The 21,393-nt window shown below is 44.4% G+C and overlaps 1 protein-coding gene across 1 annotated transcript in view; it reads right to left on the bottom strand.

Moving 5' to 3' along the window:
* Positions 1 to 21,393, bottom strand: part of LOC119162165 (uncharacterized) — a 123,534-nt gene that overhangs the window by 77,952 nt on the left and 24,189 nt on the right. The window contains exons 7-11 of the mRNA XM_075879360.1: positions 16,466 to 16,537; positions 12,318 to 12,380; positions 10,408 to 10,482; positions 3,807 to 3,878; positions 3,661 to 3,717 (exon numbers count right to left, since the gene is read on the bottom strand). Of these exons, the coding sequence (XP_075735475.1) occupies positions 3,661 to 3,717; positions 3,807 to 3,878; positions 10,408 to 10,482; positions 12,318 to 12,380; positions 16,466 to 16,537 (339 nt within the window). The remainder of the gene's footprint in view (positions 1 to 3,660; positions 3,718 to 3,806; positions 3,879 to 10,407; positions 10,483 to 12,317; positions 12,381 to 16,465; positions 16,538 to 21,393) is intronic.

Below are 21,393 nucleotides of genomic sequence, written 5' to 3'. Positions count from 1 at the left end.
TTTTTTTTTTTTTTGCTGTTACAAATCCCTTCATGTTTCTTATCGCCCTCCTGCCTGGACCAAAACGCTGGTCTGCAGTATGTCTAAATTAATCAATAAAATAAACAAAGATATTGAGTTCATACTTCATCATCTGGCACCAACTTCAGCAATCGTCAAAAAATGCAGATCTGTAGTCTGCTTTCGCTGCAAACAATTACCTTGGATGACCCAGCTTCTCGATCACGCTTTTTCGTGACTGCTATGATTCCTTTACGTGCCCCGCCGCCGTGGTCTAGTGGCTAAGGCACTCGGCTGCTGACCCGCAAATCGCGGGATCGAATCCCAGCTGCGACGGCTGCATTTCCGATGGAGGCAGAAATGTTGTAGGCCAGTGTGCTCAGAATTGGGTGCACGTTAAAGAACCCCAGGTGGTTGAAATTTCCGGAGCCCTCCACTACGGCGTGTCTCATAATCATGTGGTTGTTTTGGGACGTTAAACACCACAAATCAATCAATCAAATCAGGATTCGTTTACGAGAACGTTTGTTGGAGAAAAACAAGTGAATTAGTGAAGATGACACTAATAGGCGCTGGTGTCCGTAAGGGCATTTATTTTATTTTTTTCGGGGGGGAGGGGGGTATTAACACGCAAAAAGATATGTGAAAGAGATGCGGTTCATTGAAAGAAGGAAAGAAACACAGAGGCGCAATGAAATAAAAAAAAAACCTATAGCGCATTGATATCGAAAGTGAGCCATTTTCTAGGAGACCGTAGCCGCAATTGTTCTGGTCCCGCATGCATGTTTTCCATTCACCAGTAAGAAAATGTATATTTTATACCAGTCTCACATGTGTACTTATAACTGGGATCAGTCAGTTCGGATGGGTATTTTAGTCGCTCTCGATGCGCAAATTTTGATGAGCTTCCTTATTCAGAGTTTCTCCTCTCACAGGTAACCCTATCGCTAGTTTCTCTGACAACGTCACAACACAGTTATATTTAATCAATTTCTCATGTTTCTGTTATGTGGTAGGTGACTCACTGTTGGTGACACTTAATCCTATTAACATTTCTCAAAGGCCTTCTTCAGTTCGGAGGCCACTGCGCAAAGTTACTTTCACACCCAGTAGATTAACAAATGGCTAAACGATCCACGTTTCACGAAGTCATTGCAATATGTGACGCTGTAAGTACCTGTTCGTATACTGGCGCACAAGCAAGAAAAAAAATCCGAACAGAGATGGACATGCCACAAGCGCAACTATTTCAGATGCAAGTGTAGAACACGTTAATATGCAGCAGAAAAACATCCCCATTGTGGAACTCCTCATAAAAACTTTTATTCAATTAGCATGCCCCATTTATACAAGTTTTGGAAGAAGTTAATTTTTTAATAAACGGTTGCCTATGTGTTCTTAGTTTTATTATCACTTTTTAGCACAAATTTTCAGCACTACTTTGGCGCGCAAGCTGCTGCGAATGACCCGCCTTCATTGAAATCTGCGGTGCGCCCGCGGGAGCGTCGGCGAAAAATGGCGCCGCGTGCCGCGCGTACGGCAAGCGGGCGAGGAGAATCGAGGAGGAAACGTGCGCGTGGAGGAGAGTGTCGTTACTTTCCCAAAATCAAGGGGTTTTAGCATCGCCAGATCATCACGACGCGGCGACGCACGCTCATGCGTTCATTTACCATGCGTACTTTGCTCCGCGGTGCATGGGAAGGGGGGAGGGGTAGACGCTCATGCATGCGCGCGCTTATCTCGCGGTAAGGAGAATCGTACGCCTTAGGCTTTCAGCTGAAGGACTGTGTTGTAGTTACCGGGCGCACAAGGTTTACTGCAATCGCTGCACAGTCTCCGTTTGCGAAAAGGGTGCGCTCTTCAGAGACAGTGAAGTAACAATAGGTGACCGGTAATATGGGCAATCGCAGGGAACTGTGGGATGCGACGGCTTCCGGTTCGACGCACCACGTGGGTTAGCAGCGGCACGCGCGCATTCTGTACCGCTCCATTGAAAAAAAAAAAAACCTCTGCGTGTGATGTCAGGGCTTTAGAAGTTGGTTTTTCGTTTTTGCTAACCGTGACTCTGACGATGACAAGCTACGAAAGCCATGAACTGTAAGAAAACTTATCGCACTAAACTAATCTACAATGCTTTTATGCTGCTCGGAGGCACTGTCTGTTTGGCTAGCAGATAAGTCGATACAGAAAACAGTTTTCATCATTTCAGGATCGCTGCTTCGGCCGACATCGTCGGCCGATCAGCATCAAGCGCAGCACTTACTGAGCGCATTGAGGTATTTTTTTCTCGCCTTCTGCGCTCTATAGGATGCATTTATTATTCGAAGCCAGATACTTATTTAAACGCTGATACTGATCAAGTTGCGTGGCATGGCGGCAAATAGACAATAAAGTCAGACATGGACGGCGCTGAATAATCTAAACCCTGCGCTTGTTTAACGTACTTCTTCCTTTGAGTGCCGTCTTAGCGCACACTTTGACCAAGATGAACGCAAATGCACTCGTCCAGCGCTTCGTGTAAACTTACTCTTCAATGAAGCTTTTGCCTTTTTTGTCATATGTATGAGTGCAATGGCCGGCGCTCATCTCGTATGGCAAGTAGATTTCACCCGCGTGTCGCCATAATATTCTTGCTTGGAGCGTCTGTGAAATGATTTAATTCTCAATATAATATTGATTGATATGTGGGGTTTAACGGCCCAAAACCACCATATGATTATGAGAGACGCCGTAGTGGAGGGCTCCGGAAATTTTGACCCCCTGAAGTTCTTTAGCGTGCACCAAAATCTGAGCACAAGGGCTTACAACATTTCCGTCTCCATCGGAAATGCTGCCGGCACAGCCGGGATTCGAGCCCGCGACCTGCAGGTCAGCAGCCGAGTATTTTAGCCACTAGACCACCGCGGCGGGGCGCTTAATATATTATTCGCAGCGAATTCATGCGCAAGCTTTTTTAGTGTGGAATACACACGTATCTGTGATAAAATGGTTTTCGCACACTCTGGCTTCAAAGTTCAGTACTGAAGGCTACCTGTCGCGGTGGTTCTCTTCCCATCCGCAGCACACCTCAATTTTTTTTTATTTTATGGAAATCGATTCATGCGTTTGCCTTTCACGCTTGAGTTGGAGCAGCCAACAGCTGAACTACTGACCATTATTTATCAGAACGAAGATAAACGGGCAACCGCGTGCGCAAATCCCGAATGAGCTGAGGTTTGTGGTGAAGCGGTTCACCGTCGTCTACTCTTCTCGAACCGGAAGACGATAGCAGACGGTGCATTCCACAATCCCTCGCTCTTTTACTGGTCACCTATTGAGACACTTACGCGCGTTCTTCTGTTCCTGTATGTTTCGTGCGTCATTAGTGCGTGAGCAACGTGTGGCTTGTTTCAATCGGCTGCCATTCATCGCGTGACGTTCCATTTTGTTCCTATCGCATTCATTGCTTCACTTTTGCGGCAAAGCTGTGACTTTTTAGTTAACAAAAACATTATGAAATTACGTCTACGGTTTTTCATTTTACGGTTGGCTTTTGTACAGCATGAAATAATTACTTCAATGGCCAGAAATCAAGATGTTAAACAGGGGCTTTTTATATGTAGTAGGTCACGCTCAATTTGAGCATTGATTAAAAAAGTGGAGATGTTAGGGCATACGCACCACAGGTCCGTGTAGGCCAGTCAACCCCATAGGTCCAGGGGCACCCCTCATTGCCATCTGAAAATAATTAGCTCGTACTTGGTAATGTGAAGTGTGCATTGAGCCACTGAAAAACATTGGTGCTAGAACACAGCCATCGAACTGACCATGTGCTGGCTGAGCATTTCTCGCAGAGGTTCGGTGTGGTCGGGACCTTTATTATCCCCGGCTCTCGGATACTGAAATGAAATTAGGAAGAAAATTAGCAGTATCCGACAATTTTTTCTTCATTTCATTCACTTTTTTTACTGCCAAATGGCTCACCAACAAAATAGTATTGTGTTTTTGCTGTCTTTAGGCATGCGTCAACGTGTACTTTTTGCGCTGCTTCATAAATATTATGGCTCACCGATTATAGTCCACCAGTAATAAACAAAGTGAGAACTTCGCATAATCAATGTGGCCGAAGACCACCATTTCAAATTAAACGCTTGAAGGGACAACAATTAGGAACGTTGAAGAGATGCCGCTGTTTTGATACGAGCAGCACTTTACCCGTCGTGTGAGATGCATCCATGCCAACCTGATAAATGCGTTATAACTGCAGCTCAGCCAGTGAATAGAAGTTCTCACTACCAAAAAATTATTAGCAGTAAATAAAAACGCAGCCAACGTGTGGGTACTTTACACGTATATAGCAAATGCAGCAAAGGGTGCATGTGCCTGAAAGCACCTAAAAAAATCAAATCCCCAAATACAGAACACACATTTATTCACATACTAAACACGGTTACCTTATTCACAAATGTGATGGTTATTAGTAATCCCATAATACAATTTGTCTGCGTACTTGTTCTTCACTTGTATTGCATCCATTGTCTTTATAGCGGGAAATAGGGCACTAGAGGGTACTGAAATGACACCCTACTGAAGGCGCCAAAGATTACCCTATAATCTACGTTACCACTCACAAGTTCTTAGGGTTTTTAAAATTGCTTCAGTTTTATGTTCTTTCGTTCCTCGTGGGTATGACCCACTTAGTACTCCGCAATAAAAGGGATCGGTCATCCCTCTGTGTTGCCGCCCGAGTCGCATCGTGCAATATCTTAACACCATAGGTGCCTGACGCAAAGATGCCATAGCTGAGCATCAGCGAATAATATGGAATAAATTGCCCTCTTCGCGGGCTTGGGACTCCCTGCCAGTAGTCTATGTACGAATATTCCATACTCACTAATGCGCATTAAATTTTTCAAATGTGACCACACCGGCTCCGATCGATGATAGACTATCTCGCAAGATCACTCTCTTCAGATACGGGAGCGCTTTCGCGATCATTCCCAGCAATATCAAAATGCAAATATATAACACACTGTTCAGCGCTCGCGTAAACTTTTGCACACTTGTGTGGGGAACAACAAAAAAGACTAGATAAAAGACTAGATAAAAAGACTAGATGAAACTGATAAAAACATAGAGTCCCTGACGGACAGAATGTCGCAAGTGGAAAAAGAAATTAAGGAAGTAACAAAGAAGACTAATGCTATGGCTAGCTCCAATGTAAACCTAGGGGAAATTCAAGAAACTATGAGAGCGCACCAAAAAAAGTTGGTGGAACTGGAAGACCGGAGTAGAAGATCTAATCTTGTAGTGTTTGGAATTAAAGAAACCAAAGACGAAACACCCGAGACGCTCAGGCAGAAAGTTATTAAGGAAATAATTGAAGACAAGCTTGGGGTTTGCTGTTCGTCTGTCGCGCGAATACATAGACTAGGAAAGGCGTCATCAAACCGTCCAGTCATCTTGTACTTTCAAAATTGCTTGGAAAAACAAGAAGTCTTACGTAAATCAGGGAAGTTGAAAGGAAGTCGTATATTCCTTCAAAACGACTTCTCTGTTGAAACGCGAAGGAAACGAAAGAACTTGTGGCAAAGTGCTAAAACAGATAAAGAGAACGGAAAGAAGGTTTCCTTAGTGAACGACAGGCTGCGTATAGATAATTCATTCTATGTCTGGAGCGATGCCTCAAACGGACGTGTTTTGTTAAAGCAAAAGGCTGATGTACAGGATGACAGATAGCTATGCCAGGTGCCACAGCAACTGCGCATCCTCTCTCTGAATGCAAGAAGTATTGTAAATGAAATAGATGAACTAGAATTGCTGCTGCTTTGTTACAATGCACAACTTGTTGTAATCTCTGAAACGTGGCTTTCAGACAAAATAAGTAGTGACGAAATTGTACCACCAGGTTACAAGTTGTACAGACGAGATCGAGTTTCAAGAGGTGGTGGTGTTGCGGTTGTAGCGAAAGAAAATATAGCTGTTACTTTCATGGACCAGATTCCAAACCATGAAAGTTTATTTTTAAATGTAAAAATATTGGGTTTCACATTCCTGCTTTGCGCAGTTTATCGGCCACCTGATGCCGCTGATGCGTATCTTGAAGAATTGTATGATTTCCTGTTGCCGCATCGAAATCGTAATGTTATTATTACTGGTGATTTTAATCTGCCCGACATAGATTGGAAGCAATTTAGATCGGAAAATTATGCAACCTGCAATGTTGTATTAGATATACTTTTAGCAATGAACCTCGACCAAGTTGTACAGGAACCAACTCGAGAAAACGCAGTACTAGATCTTTTCTTTATTAGTCAAAAGTTTTCAAACGGAACACTTACCATAGAGCCCGGCATTTCAGACCATAGGTTACTGTTATTTTCCTGGAGTGCTCCACATGCTGCTAGTGCTAGAATTGCCTCATTAGCGTACATGCGTGACTATGTACGTGCTGATGATGAAAGTATTATTGATTATATGGAAAGAAAATTAGTATACCATGACTTTGAAGATGTTCATTTTTTGTGGAAGAGGTTTAAGGAAGTTGTAAATCATTGTACGGAACACTTTGTACCCATGAAAAGAGTCAGAAAAGGGCGTCGCAACCCTTGGATCAGCCGCGAGATCATTCAGATCAAACGAAAATTAAAAAGACTCTGTAAGCAGCATAAGACCGGAACACAAACATTTCGAGAGCTTAAACATTCCTTAACCGCTAAGATTGCCCTAGCAAAGGGAAAGTATTTCAAGACCACACTCCCAGAGTACATTAAGAACGATCCACAGAAGTTCTGGCGTTTTCTTTCCAACCGTAAAGATTGCATAAAAGAAGTTAAACTTGATGGAGAACTAGTGACGGATGAGGCGGTAATAGCCAAGTGCTTTAACGAATATTTTCAGAGCGTATTTATTAACGATAGCGACACTACAGCGACATCTGTGTCCAATTCTTCTATCGGAGATGTTCCCGTGGTGTCGGTGGAGGGTGTTCTGAAAATGCTACGTAATCTAAAAATTAGAAAAAGTGCTGGACCAGATGGTCTTTCTAATGTATTTCTAAACCGTTATGCTGATCAAATAGCAGAATACATGACGAGAATATTCCAAGTGTCATTACAGTCTGGGGATGTACCAGAGGATTGGCACAATGCCAGAGTAGTGCCTATCCACAAAAAAGGTGACAAATGCATTGTAGGAAACTATCGACCAGTGTCTGTCACATGTACATCATGCAAGTTTCTTGAGCACATTGTAGCCGGTGAAATTCTTGATTTTTTAACAATGAATAACATTCTGTCTCAGCATCAGCACGGTTTTAGGCGAGGAACGTCGACTGTTACTCAGCTCGTAACTACAGTCCACGAATTCCCAGCAATACTAGACAGATCTGGACAGGTAGATGTGCTCCTACTAGATTTCTGTAAGGCATTCGATAAAGTTTCACATGCGAAAACTAAGTGTTCTTGGGCTTCCTCAATACCTTGTTAATTGGATTACTGCATATCTGCGAAAAAGATCACAATTTGTAGACATAAATGGCTGTTTATCACCTACTTTGGCAGTTCGGTCTGGAGTACCACAGGGCAGTGTGCTCGGTCCGTTGCTATTTATTATTTTCATAAACGATATAACAGAAATATTACCGGAATCAGTTAGCATAAGGTTATTTGCAGATGACTGCATTATATTCAAAGAAATAAATTCAATTAACGATCACGAAGTTCTCCAGGAATCACTGTTGAAAATATATCAGTGGTGTGGGGACTCTAAAATACAATTAAATGCTTCAAAGTCAGTGCTACTCCGCATCTCAAGAAAACAGCAACCAAGCGTATTCGAATACCGCCTAAATCAGTCAGTGATTCCGCAGGTTACGCAATACCGGTATTTAGGCGTCACACTGACCAACGATTTAACGTGGACGGCTCATATAACAGATATTAGCTCCTCGGCGTTTCGTAAACTATGCGTTCTTAGACGCAAAATTAAGGACACGCCTTCTAATATCAAGCTTTTGGCGTATTTAGCGTTAGTAAGGCCAAAACTGGAATACGCATGTGCGCTTTGGGACCCATATACAAAAAAAGACATTCACCAGCTCGAGAGAATTCAAAGGAAAGCAGTTCGCTTTATTTTTGGAAAGTATAGGAGGCACGAGGCTATCTCAGAGCTAATGCAGAATAATCAGATTACGCCCCTGGAAACACGTAGGAAGATAGCCCGTTTATTTTTCCTGCAGAGCATTCTGTGCAAAAGGATGAATATAACGCCACCGTCATTTCTAGGGCAGTTGACATCAAGAAGAACGCGTCACACGTCGACCCATGCATTGAAGCCTATATTTGCTCGTACTGTTGCTTTTTATAATACTTTTTTTCCGAGAACTATATCGGAATGGAATAGTCTACCAGAGTTCGTCGTTCAAGCACACGATTTTCATCACTGTCTAGAGGAATATTTGTTAGTGAATATATGATTCCAGTTTTTTTTTTTTGTCTGATGTATTGGTTGTTTTATGCGCCTTTTCATTTGCGTCCACTTTGTAACCTTACCTATGAACGCGTTATTGTAGTGCCGCTTGCACATGCAATTGTTCGTCTGTCTATTCAACCTTTTTTTGAGTGTGTAAATTCTGGATACGCTTGTTCACGTTGATGTCGGTGATATGTATGCCCCTCCTGCTTTGGGCCGGCACTCGGCCCGCAGTATGATGAAATAAATAAAAATAAATAACGCTGCCAAATCTGCGCAGAATCCTCACGTTACAGAAGAAATCATTGCGATGCATCGCTAGCATATCATATACTAATCCCACATCTACAATTTTTTCTTCGCTATCAAGTAATAAATGTTTCTTTGAATTATTGGTACCGCTGAATATACTCGTTCTTCTTCTCAAATGAAACTACTAAGAGCTTTTTAAGAAGTTTCTGCCGTTTAAAAACAAATTAGTGATTCTATAGAACCAGAAGCCATGAGAAATAGTTACCGCCATGGCGCACAACTTACGGTAACAAATCATTCGCTTTCAACGTACTGAATTTCTTGAACAAATATAACAAACAAGGTATCGATTATAGCAACATTGGTAAAAAAGTTGCATATTTGTTTACGTCTGAATTTCACTACACAGAACTACCACCTTCTACTACTGCCATTTCATTCACGGTATAATCTAAAAACTTCTTATAAATACATGTGCTATGAACTTATACAGCCTGACCTGCAGGTCGCGGGATCGAATCCCGGCTGCGGTGGCTGCATTTCCGATGGAGGCGAAAATGTTGTTGGCCCGTGTGGTCAGATTTGGGTGCCCGTTAAAGAACCCCAGGTGGTCGAAATTTCCGGAGCCCTCCACTACGGTGTCTCTCATAATCATGTGGTGGTTTTGGGACGTTAAACCTCACATATAAATCAATCGATAAACTTATACAGCAAGCATCTTTGAATACTATCAAACGTCATTATTCTTTAGCACAGTTACATTTCTGTTTCATATTTTGAAAGTGTATGTTTTATGTTTTTCCAATATTTTTTGTTCTTGATTTGCTTGCTATGTGGACAAAAATATATGCCAACACTGCGTAGTGTAAACGGGCTGCCAAGCACATTCAAGCTGCATTTTTGCAGCTTTTCGCCTGGGGTGACCCCCAACAAGTACTGTTGCTTATAAACGTTCCTGAAAATTTTTTGAAACACTTCTGTGTACGGTGCTTTTGCGCCTCGATTCCGCTCCAGTAGTACGCCACGACTCAGAAATGGTGCCACCTGATCGGGTGACACATGCACGAATAGATACTGGTTTTTTCGCTTTACACAGTGACATAAAAAAGAAGTGTGGCTAGTATGGCTGCCAAAATATAAGCGAACATAGCAGAGCATGTTTTCGTCAAACGAGGTTTTAGCAAATTACGTCGATGCTGACCGAACAAGGGAAAGTTTCACGTTACAAATTCAAGCTCTTCTCTAAATTTCTCACGCTCCTCAACGTAAGCAAGTCAGTGTAATGACATATACTACTAAGCCTGCTCATGTATAAGCTAATTCAGGGCGCTCTAAATATTTTTTAGAATTTCATAGCTTTAGCCATTGACTTTACGGTATATCTTTAAAAGGAATTGCAGGTTTTGTGTCCAGATAACGTGCTGAGTAGCGAATAAGGGTTTTTTTTCACGTCCGTAGAGTAGGGTCAATTTGCAACACCACAAATGAAACCCGTGGCCATCAAGTCATTTTGGTACGCTTATCTTCTTAATTTCTCTCTGTGCTGCTGCCGTAACAGAGAGGGCAACAGATAGCTTTTTCAAGCCTTTCTGCTGGGCTGACACCAAAAAACAAACTCTACCTAAACCACAAAAGTATATCAGGCTCGAGCCACATCAACACTCGTATCCTAATGGGTCAGTGTGCTCTTCCCCGCATACTTACTGGTATCATAAAAACATGTCCAGGGGCGCCAGGTTGCCCAGCCGTGCCGGCAAGTCCGTCCCTCCCAGGGTCTCCCTGAAAAAATACGCATGCACTTTCACGTCACACAGACACGCTAGTAGTCCAAAGTGTGTTGGTCAGCATGCAGTGTTTCCAACCCTCGCGAATGAATATTTATAAAGCATGATATGTTGAGTACTGATCGAATATACTATTTCAAGTCACTTCAATTCATACATCGTGAAAAATTATATACTACAAACACCAAAAATGAATCAACGTACTGCTTTAGAGAAAGGTAAGCAACATATGAAATATCATACCATGTCTCTTCTTAAAAACTGAAAAAAAGATTTGTACTTTTATGTTTGTCCAAACCTTTTTTAAGAAACAAATAAAAAGGGTATAATAAAAAATTTGCTCACTTTCGGATTGTCAAATAAAAATATAAGTTCCTCACTATTTTGTGCATATGTATGCCTTTTTAGTTCCTGTATAATGACCTGTCATACATTTCTTTAGATATACAGATGGGTCCACTGCTAAAAGGAACACTTTTATGCGTGGCATGTTTAGTTTTCACTCTCCTGCAAGAGAACATTGCCTTAAATCTGCACAAGACTACTGGTGAATCACAGTTATTACTCATTTTGAGACACTAGTGCTGTACATGAACATTGTCACCTTATCCACATGCTGTTAGAGATCCGGCAATACGAATGGCGCTCATTATAGTGTTCCCTTTAACAGTGGACCATACAGTACTTGTGTCTAAAACGTTTTTTTATTATTTTTTTGTGCAAGTATTGTATGTAATGAAATGTACTAGCAGGTATAACTACTTCCTCTTGCCAGTATTACCTGTGGAGCAGAGGCTTAAACCTGGAGGCTTAAAAAGATTGTTCAGCTTAAATTGAGGACGACGCAGTGGATGATGGAAAAGAAAATGATAGGTGTCACCTTAAGACACAAGAAGAGAGCATGCAGAGTCGGTAGAGCAGAGAAAAAGAAATGGACACCGCCGGGCACGTTGCACGTATGCAGGATAACCACTGGTAATTAAGGGTAACTGACTGCATTCCCCGAGAAGGCAAGTGGGCTAGGGGGAGACAGAAAGTTAGGTTGGCAGATGAGATTAGGAAGCTTGCGGAGATAAAGTGGCCGCAGCAAGCAGAGGCCCGAGTTTACTGGCGAAACCTGGGAGAGGCCTTTTTCCTGCAGGGGGTGTAGTCAGGCTGATGATGGTGATGATGACTAGCAGGTAAGCTATAGGTATAACTTTTTTTTACTTCTGTACAAAAGAACCTTTTTGGTTCGGTCACTAGGTATTGTGCAATGTCTGTCTTTTTTATTCTACATTAAACAAAAAATTGTATGCTGCTCACAAATTTTAGCTGTACTTTTTGCTTACTATTTTGTTCATTGATTGACTGATTTTACGGTAATTCATTGATTGCTTGCTTGATTGATTGATTGATATGTGGCGTTTATTGTCCCAAAACCATCATATAATTACGAGAGACGCCGTAGCGGTGGGCTCCACAAATTTCGACCACCTGGGGTTCTTTAACCTGTACCCAGCTCTGAGTCATGGGCCTACAGCATTTTCGCCTCAATCGAAAATGCAGCCGCCACAGCCGGGATTCAATCCCATGACCTGCGGGTCAGCAGTCGAGTACCTTAGCTACTAGACTACCGTGGCAGGAGTTTACAATTTTTGCAAAACTGGTACACAGGCCTTTCGTCAGGTATTACTATACCTTCAGATTCTGTACTATTCTTGATGCCATTTAACAAAAATAAAAAAAAATTCTGAATATGAATATGAAATGAAGCACATCGCAAATCAAGTTAGAGCAGAGTGCCGTTAGTGCGAGCACAGACCAGCCACTTCCCTGCGCTTCTCTCACCTTGTCTCCTTTGTGTCCGGGAAATCCAGGAGGACCGGGTAGGCCCTGAGGACCCGGAGGTCCCTGAAGAAAAAAGCGTAAATGCGTAGAGATTTTAGAACGTGGTATTAGCAATGCCAATACCTTCCCGCTTAACCACTCTAGTAAAAGACAGCGTTGCAGAACTGCATACAGTATGCCATTATTTATTGCCTATAGCAGGCCCATATCCAGGGAGAGTATCGCAGCCTCCCCCCTTTTGAAATTGAGATGAAGGGGGTGTTTCACCAAGAACATAATAAAAACAGACGTTTTTCAAGGCTTTCAAAAGGTGTTCCTTCCCCCCTCTTCAGAATAAAAAAAAAATGTGAGTTGAAAAATCTGCTTATTGTAACAGCGTAAACAGATGATAAACAAAAACGTGACTATAAATTATTCCCAAAAAGTACGTGAAAAAATAGGTACATCAAAGTCACGTGTCCACTGGTCTTGAAAAAGTTTAAACCAGTAAATGTGAGTTTGTTGCACATGGGTTTTTGTGTGTCTTAGTTTGGCTTTTTGTTCATACGCAATGATATCTGCGTTCTATCAGTTTGCACATGCGGAAAGCTCACTGTGGTTGTTTTTGTAAGTGTCGTTTTCTTGAATAAAGAGATTTAGTGTTGAGTTTAGCCGTGTGTTTCGTGTGCCTTCCTTTCCTCTCCGTGTGTAGTCACTCTGCCGTTTCATTATGAAGTACGACAAACTAGCCCAACTTTCAGTATTGTTTAAGCTTTATTGCCTTTATATTCTTGTACAGTTGTTGATGCTTTCTCTAAGAACGCACTGCCCGGCGTAATTGAAATACACCCTTCCCGGTCAGGTGTTACTGGCTTATACCGGTGTCACACGGGCACATTTAATCGCGATCAATGTCGATCCGGATGAATAACGATCCAGATTAGGTGCTGCTACACGGCCACTTTTAATCAAGATCAGGCGAGATCAGGATCAAGACTATCGCGATCAGCGCATCGCGATCTGCCTGAGAGATCGCGATTTTGCTGCCGTCTGCACCCACTAGCTGAGCTTGTTGAAAGCACAATAAACAAGAAAATTGAGCATAGTTCGATAAAAACGCTTTGAAACAGCTAGTTGTTTATAAAAAAGCAAATTATAAACTGTTTAAATTGAAAAAATATCTAAAATATTGCATATTTTAGGATTCGCATTGACCGCATGTAGTTATGGGAGAAGCAGACAGCAAGCATGCAGACGACATGCAGTCAACCGTTGCCTTCAGCGCTTAGTTCAACCCTCGCTCCGTCGGAGCTGTTGGAGCACCTCGAAGCAAACTGATTATGAGTGTCGCAAGCCTTTCGATACGCCGCAACGTACGCGCACTTCGTGGTCGAAGGAAGATATCTTTGCAGTAATTGACCACTGGCAGGAGCGGCTGGAACAGACTTCAGGCGCCAGAAGTGAAACAGTGGCGCGTACAACGAGATTGGCACTCCGCGGTGACTACACGGCTACGAGCGGGAGCCATCAGAAAAAAAAAGTGAAGGTTAAGAAACTCACACTGCAATACAAATAAGTGCTAGGAAAATTTTATTGAGTGATGGACTTATAAAATTACTATCGAAGTGGCCTGCAAAGTTTTTGACGTTCGAGCGGTTCTTGCACGTATACAATTGCTGATAAATGACTCTATAGATATACCGTATGTCGAGTTTTGTCAGTGGCATGTTTTACGGCACGCAAACGCCACCTGGGGCATTTCATCTGACCCAAGCTCGAACAGGATTAGCTTGGGCCGTGTAGCAGTGGTGATAAAGTTGATCGCGATCAAGAGAACTCATCCGGATTGCCCTGATCGCGATTACAATTGCCAGTGTGACACCGGTATTAAACTTTTTCATATTAATTGACCAAAGGCTGGATAGGATCAGTTGTGTTAACCTACACATTACATCCATTGATGTTCACTATTCAATCGGAAACGCGATGAAAGATTGCTCCTAGTAATACTGCATGGCATGCTGGCTTAAAACATTTAGAGCTCTTAATTTTAGGTTAGGTGTAAACAAAATATTTTTGAATATAAGGGTAGGGTTTTGTAGTGACTGTCATTTAAGACAGCTCCTCAGAGGACGAGCAAGTTATTTGGCAGTGAATAGTAAAAAAGAAAATATTTTTCTTACAGGGTCAAAAAGTTCCACCCCCCAGAAAAATTCCGCATGCTGGATTCATCTGATTGGCGTGCAGGTGCTTCTGGCTGCTAACATCACGCCGTGTAGAGCAACGGATCTTTAGCAATTTCTGATAGAAGCTAGCCTGACGCCAGGATTCCACGGTAAGTATGGCTCAGATCGTCCTGGTATGCTCGGTATATGGTTCCAAACAGGCGCACAAAACTTGAACTTCAGGTTGGTGAACTAAGTTCTTAGAAAACCGCGACAGTCCTAGCCCGCAACAAACGAATGACAGTTAAAGAAGCCAAAGTAACAGGATTGTTCAGTTCAGTAGGACATGGCAAAATACTAGACATAAAGTTTATATTAATAAAGAGCTGAGCTAGTTTTCTTATATTTAGGATAAAGACAAAGCATCTAACCGTGGACACAACAGAGAATTGAGGCACCCCAAATACTCGCAAACCACCGAAAAGGCGCACAGAGGTGGAAAAGGAGGTAGGCACGAAAACTTATTTATGCATACCCAGGCAAATGATGTCAATCTAGAGTTTCCAGAGAATCCAGGTGTTCACCAGATATTACTGGAATATAAGAGATCGCTAACCGGAGGCACACCATCTTATAGATATCTGCATCCTAGAGTATGGAAATGCACATCGAATATCGACAAATGCGCACTTGCGAAGAGACACAGGAATAAAGAAACGCGTGTAATGGTTGAGGGCTGGCATAACAATAATAGAGGTAGCGCATACGTGAGTGAATCAATAATTAACATGCGTAAAGGTGAAATCATTACCCGAATAAGTATGTGTCATGTAGACCCCCCCGCCCTCCCCACGTGCCAGATCATCATCACCTTTTGTCAGGGCATGCGCTAAAAAAAAGTTTACCTTGTTTTCAGCCGATGTGAGCCTTTCTAGTTAGCCTTTTTGAGGTCTTCACTTCTATCTTGAGACAATGCAGATATTTTACCAGACTTATAAGAAAGTTAGACTTCTGTAGTTTTCACAAACGACCTTTATGTCAAGGTGGAAATAGTTTGCCTCAACTAAAATGACATTGGCGTGACTAAATAACAAACTGTCATTAAATAACTATTTAGTTTTGATTTCAGGGCAGTAGTTTACATTACAAAGATTTAGTGTACCTGTTTATAGCATTGCTACTTTTTAGAAACCACAATACTCGCAGGCTGTTTGACATTCGTCTTCGAAATTTAAGGGTGCTACCGAAATTGACCGTGCCCTGCGCACAGGAAACATGGCATCCCTATCACGTAAGACCGTAACTACCGGAACTGTACGGTGCAACGAAGTGAAGAAGTTTTCATTAAGGTGAGCTGGAGCATAACTCGGTAAAAAATTGGCAAATATTGTGAAACACACAAGTATATTTAATTAGGCACCACCCCCCGAACTGTGGAGCTCCTGCCATTCACAATTTATGCAAGAGTCATTCAAGGTGGTTTTCGTGCCATAAAATGCCACTTCAGTGCCATTTTAGAGGCGGCGAAGTATTTTGCCTTTACGTAAAGTTTTTCTGTAAGAGCTAGAGGAGCCTTACGTGAGTTTTAGAAAATCTCTGCATTCTATAAAAAAATTACCTTGTATAAATTTGACAAGGACTACTACTTTCTTAAACTTCAGTTTTGTTATACCAAATGGCATACAACACATGGTTACTTCCATAGAACTAGCGCCACTGCCTCTCTTGCAGATTTCTTCCGATCTTGCGCTCTCGGCATCAGTTTCTCAAATTACTTATTTGTATTTCCCGTTCTTGTGAAAGGTGGTTCGGGAGGCAATCCGAATTATACTAATATGACACCAAACAAGTTTGACCATACAAGGTGTACGTCTTTTGTCCGATGTGAAGTTCCGAAGGCTCATCATTCTCTGTATCTGCTAAAATAGCGGTGATGAGCTCCGAAATGGTTCGAGAAAAATTCACGCACACCTGCATGAGCTAGCTGGAAGCACAAAAGCGTACCTCAACGGGATAGCGGATCCCCGGATAGAAGGGTGGCACTGGTGTTGTTCCTCCGTCCGGATAATACGGAGTCTGAAAAGAGATTCATCAATAAATATACCAACGAAAGTCAATCAGTCAAATAAATATAAAAAAGAACTGAATATTGTTTTATATATTGCTTCATTCTAGTTTATTGTTACATATTATACCAGCAGTCTGAAAACCTTGCACAGATGGCAGAAACTTGTCTTAAACAAACACATTAACGTGGTTTTTCATGAAGCATTTTGTTTTCCTGCGAATGCTTTACTGGTCTTCTTGATCAATATAAAGGATAAAAATGTCTACTAATAGGATCACGCTCGATGAACCGTGGTCTGATAGAATCATGACTTTTGTAGAGAGGAAGAAGATTATGTGCCGCAGTGGGTCACGCCTTTAGCGAGAGGATTCAAGTGCGAGCGTTTCCCCCAAGGACTGTGATTCCTGAGTGCGTTGCTGCCGCCCGCTTTCTTCATCAATATACCTGCTGTGCAAGTACTACTTGTGCCAATAAACCCCGTTTCAGAGTGGTGGAGGTGCGGGATATTTCAACCTGGAACTCCGCAACAGGAAACTACCTGCCATCCCAGAAATGGCTGAAGAAACCACCCAGCAAGGTACGACCCAGCCTCCGATGGTCATCGTGCCCACTGCGCTACGCGTTCGCAATCCACCTTTTTTCGACAGTACCGATGAGCAAGACGTAGAAGATTGGCTGTCGACATTTGAAAAGGTAGGCGCAAGCAACAAGTGGGACGACACATCGAAGCTTCAATATGTACCCTTCTACCTGAAAGAGGTAGCGAGTCTCTGGTTTAACAACCACCACTCGGAATTCCCCACTTGGGGTGCTTTTAAGCTGCGCATTACCGATGTATTCGGTCACCCCGAGGCACGCAAGCTCCGTGCCGAACAGCGTCTACGGAGACGCGCTCAGCTTCAGGGGGAAGGCTTCACAAGCTACATCGAAGATGTGCTCGACTTGTGCAAGCGCCTTGACCCTTCAATGATCGAGGCGGACAAGATCAAACACATCTTGAAGGGGATAGACGACGACGCCTTCCAGATGCTGCTGGCCAAGAGCCCCCGTACCGTGTCTGAACTCGCCACTCTTTGCCAGAGCTTCGGGGAATTGCGCAAACAACGGGTCATGACACGGCGGCCAGCGGCTACCGACGAAACTCTCACGGCATTGACCCTAGGTGGAGACGACAACACAATCATGTCGGAAATCAAACGATATGTGCGCGAGGAGGTGGCCAGACAACTTTCGTGTCTGTCGTATCAACCGGCATCGGAACCCTCTTCTGAGCGTCTCACGCCCACCATCAGACAGGTAATACAGGTGCAGGTCTCTGAGGCACTACTGGCCGTCTCTCAGACAACACCTCTCACCGCGCCAATGACTTACGCTGCTGTTGCTGCTACTCCACCACGACCTCCACTTCGGCCGACTCCCCAGCCTCTACGAGTACCAACGACGCCAGTTCCAGCAACACAACAGCGCTATAACGGAAACCCTTGGCGCACACTTGACAATCGTCCAATCTGCTATGCATGCGGATATCCAGGTCACGTGGCGCGCTTCTGTCGCCGGCGCTTCGCAACGGGCCCGGCTGCAGCACCGAGGTACTCTGACGACTCTTTCGCGGCCCCGTACAACGCGCAACGAAATATGCCCCGTCAATACGACCGTCAATCAGTGCAACGCGACCCGTCCCCATCCGAACTAGACCACCACCCTGCTGCCAACTACTGACCATTCGGTCCCCGTCGCTCATCCTCACCACGCCGCTACCGTTCTCCGTCCCCGCTGCGTCGCCGACCAAACCCCGTAGAGACGGAAAACTGACTGCCGCAGCTCCGGAGGCACGAGCTGCGAAGTCGTCGCATAGTAGAAGTCCTCGGCCGTCCCCCACAAACGTTCTGGAACTGTTTGTTGAAGGTCTACGAACTCTTGCGCTTGTTGACACGGGTGCCGCCGTATCTGTGATGAGTCAAAAACTCTGCCGTTCGATACGAAAAGTAACTACGCCGCCTTCCGACGTATTGCTGAATACCGCGAGCACGCAACCCATTCGACCAGTCGGAGCATGTACAGCGAGAGTAATCATTCAGGACGTCCTGTACCACATCGAGTTTCTCGTGTTGGCCACTTGTTCCCACGACGTGATACTTGGATGGGATTTTTTGTCACGCCACCATGCCGTAATGGACTGCGCTCGCGCGCAGGTGGAATTTTCTGTGTTTTCTGATTCGCCATCTACTGACAATGAGCTCACTCACCTTGGCAAGCTTCTTGTTGCTTCCGACATAGATGTTCCCCCTCTTAGTGCCATCGTTGTCCCCGTCAATCGCACTGAATTTTCCGGCTCTACCATTGTGTTCTCCCCATCTGACGTTTTCAGTCGCCGCCACGGTACGTCTCTGCCATACGCCGTTCTGCCACCTCACCAAGATGCTTCCGGAATTGTCGTTTGCAATCCTAACTCATGCCCTCTCACCTTAAGAGCTCACGAAACACTGGGCTAGGTTCTTCTTGTTGATGACAACGTTATTGTGCCTATTGAGTCCCACGACACTGACCAGCAACTTCAACTGAACGCTGTTACTCCTCCTTTTACGCGGGATGACTACTCCTCGGATATCTTCGATCGTTCCATCGACAGCAAGCTGCCTCTGGATCAACGGAACCGGCTAATAACCCTTCTGCATGATTTCCGTGATTCATTTGACCTTCCTCAAAAGGCACTGAGTCAAACTAACACCGTCGCTCACACAATCTACACTGGAACGCACCTTCCTTTGCGGCAACGCCCCTACCGCGTATCACCCAAGGAATGAAGTGTAATTGCAGAGCACGTGGACGATATGCTTCAGCGTGGTGTCATCAAGCCATCTTCTAGCCCCTGGTCTTCACCTGTTGTGCTAGTGAAGAAAAAAGACGGTTCGATTAGATTTTGTGTCGACTACCGGCGACTGAACAAAATTACACGAAAAGATGTGTACCCTCTTCCCCGCATCGACGACGCTATCGATTGCCTACAAGGTGCCGAATTCTTTTCTTCGCTGGACTTACGTTCAGGTGATTAGCAGGTTCCGATGGCAGAGTGTGACCGTCCCAAAACAGCGTTTGTTACGCCGGATGGCCTATACGAATTCACGGTTATGCCATTCGGTCTGTGCAATGCACCTGCAACTTTTGAACGAATGATGGACGGCGTTTTACGCGGCCTTAACTGGCAGATATGCTTATGCTACCTTGAGGATGTCGTATTTTCTCCTGATTTCCCTACCCACGTCGACCGTCTGCGCACAATTTTTCAGTGCCTTACTAAGGCAAACCTCCAGCTTAACCTAAAGAAGTGCCGCTTCGGGGCTCGCCAACTTACTATACTTGGTCACGTTGTGTCAAAGGATGGAATTTGCCCTGACCCGGACAAACTTCGAGCCGTAGCCAACTTTCCCAAGCCGACTTCACTCAAAGAACTTAGGAGCTTCATCGGCTTGTGCTCGTATTTTCGCCGTTTCGTCCACAACTTTGCATCAATAATAGTCCCAGTTACGCAACTACTGAATGGTCGAGCTAATCTTTCCAACTGGACCCCGGCATGTGACGAAGCCTTCCTTACACTGCACCGCCTACTTACGTCGCCACCCATTCTACGCCATTACGATCCAAGTGCCCCCACTGAAGTGCACACGGACGCCAGTGGCGTTGATCTGGGAGCCGTACTCGCGCAACGAAAGCCCGGTATTCCAGAGTACGTCGTCGCATATGCAAGCCGCGCACTCACGAAAGCGGAAATGAACTATTCCGTAACTGAAAAAGAGTGCCTCGCAATTGTTTGGGCATTGAGCAAGTTTCGTCCTTACTTGTACGGACAGAGTTTCGACGTTGTGACAGATCACCACGCACTTTGTTGGTTGGCGTCGCTAAAGGATTCTTCAGGTCGCCTTGGACGTTGGGCTCTTCGCCTACAAGAGTTCGATATTCGTGTCGTCTACCGCTCAGGAAGAAAACACTCTGATGCGGACGCCCTCTCACGATCACCAGTGAGATCCAGCGCAGACCTGCATTCGGACGCCAACTTTCCCATCGCTCCCATTTCCGTCTCAAGCATGTCGTCTGAACAGCAGAAAGATAAAATCTCTCCATGGATAAAATCTCTCCTCAACATTATTTCCGACTCCTCATCGTCTGCGTACCCACGCGCTCTTCGCCGCCAAGCCACACATTTCGAGATACGGGATGCGCAACTATACCGCAGAAACTACCATGCGGATGGCCGTAAATGGCTCTTGGTTATACCACGCCACATGCGATCTGATATCTGTCCGTATTTTCATGCCGACCCACAACATGCTCACGCTGGTGTGTTGAAAACATATCACCGGATCCGCCAGCGTTACTACTGCCGTGGTATGTACACCTTTGTACAAAAATACATTCGGTCCTGTTCATTATGCCAACGACGAAAGACAGCGGCCCATTCACCCGGATTATTACAGCCTCTACCATGTCCGGCGCGCCCTTTCGACCGCGTTGGAATCGATTTATATGGTCCCCTTCCATACACTGCCACTGGAAATCAATGGATCATTGTCGCGGTCGACCATCTGACGAGGTATGCCGGAACATCTCCACTACCTACGGCTGGTGCACGTGACGTAGCCAATTTCGTTTTGCGACGCTTCGTACTGCGTCACGGAGCACCACGTGAACTGCTAAGTGATCGAGGGCGTGTCTTTTTATCCGAAGTTGTACAACAACTCCTTCAGGCATGCCGCACGGTGCACCGCACCTCAACAGCCTACCACCCGCAGACCAACGGTCTAACAGAGCGCTTCAACCGAACGCTAGGAGACATGCTCGCCATGTATGTCAATTCCGACCAATCGAA

Source organism: Rhipicephalus microplus, chromosome X, assembly GCF_043290135.1.
Source record: "Rhipicephalus microplus isolate Deutch F79 chromosome X, USDA_Rmic, whole genome shotgun sequence".
NCBI lineage: Eukaryota > Metazoa > Arthropoda > Arachnida > Ixodida > Ixodidae > Rhipicephalus > Rhipicephalus microplus.
Note: the sequence above shows the minus strand (reverse complement) of the source record. Positions and strands in the feature narration are given on the sequence as shown.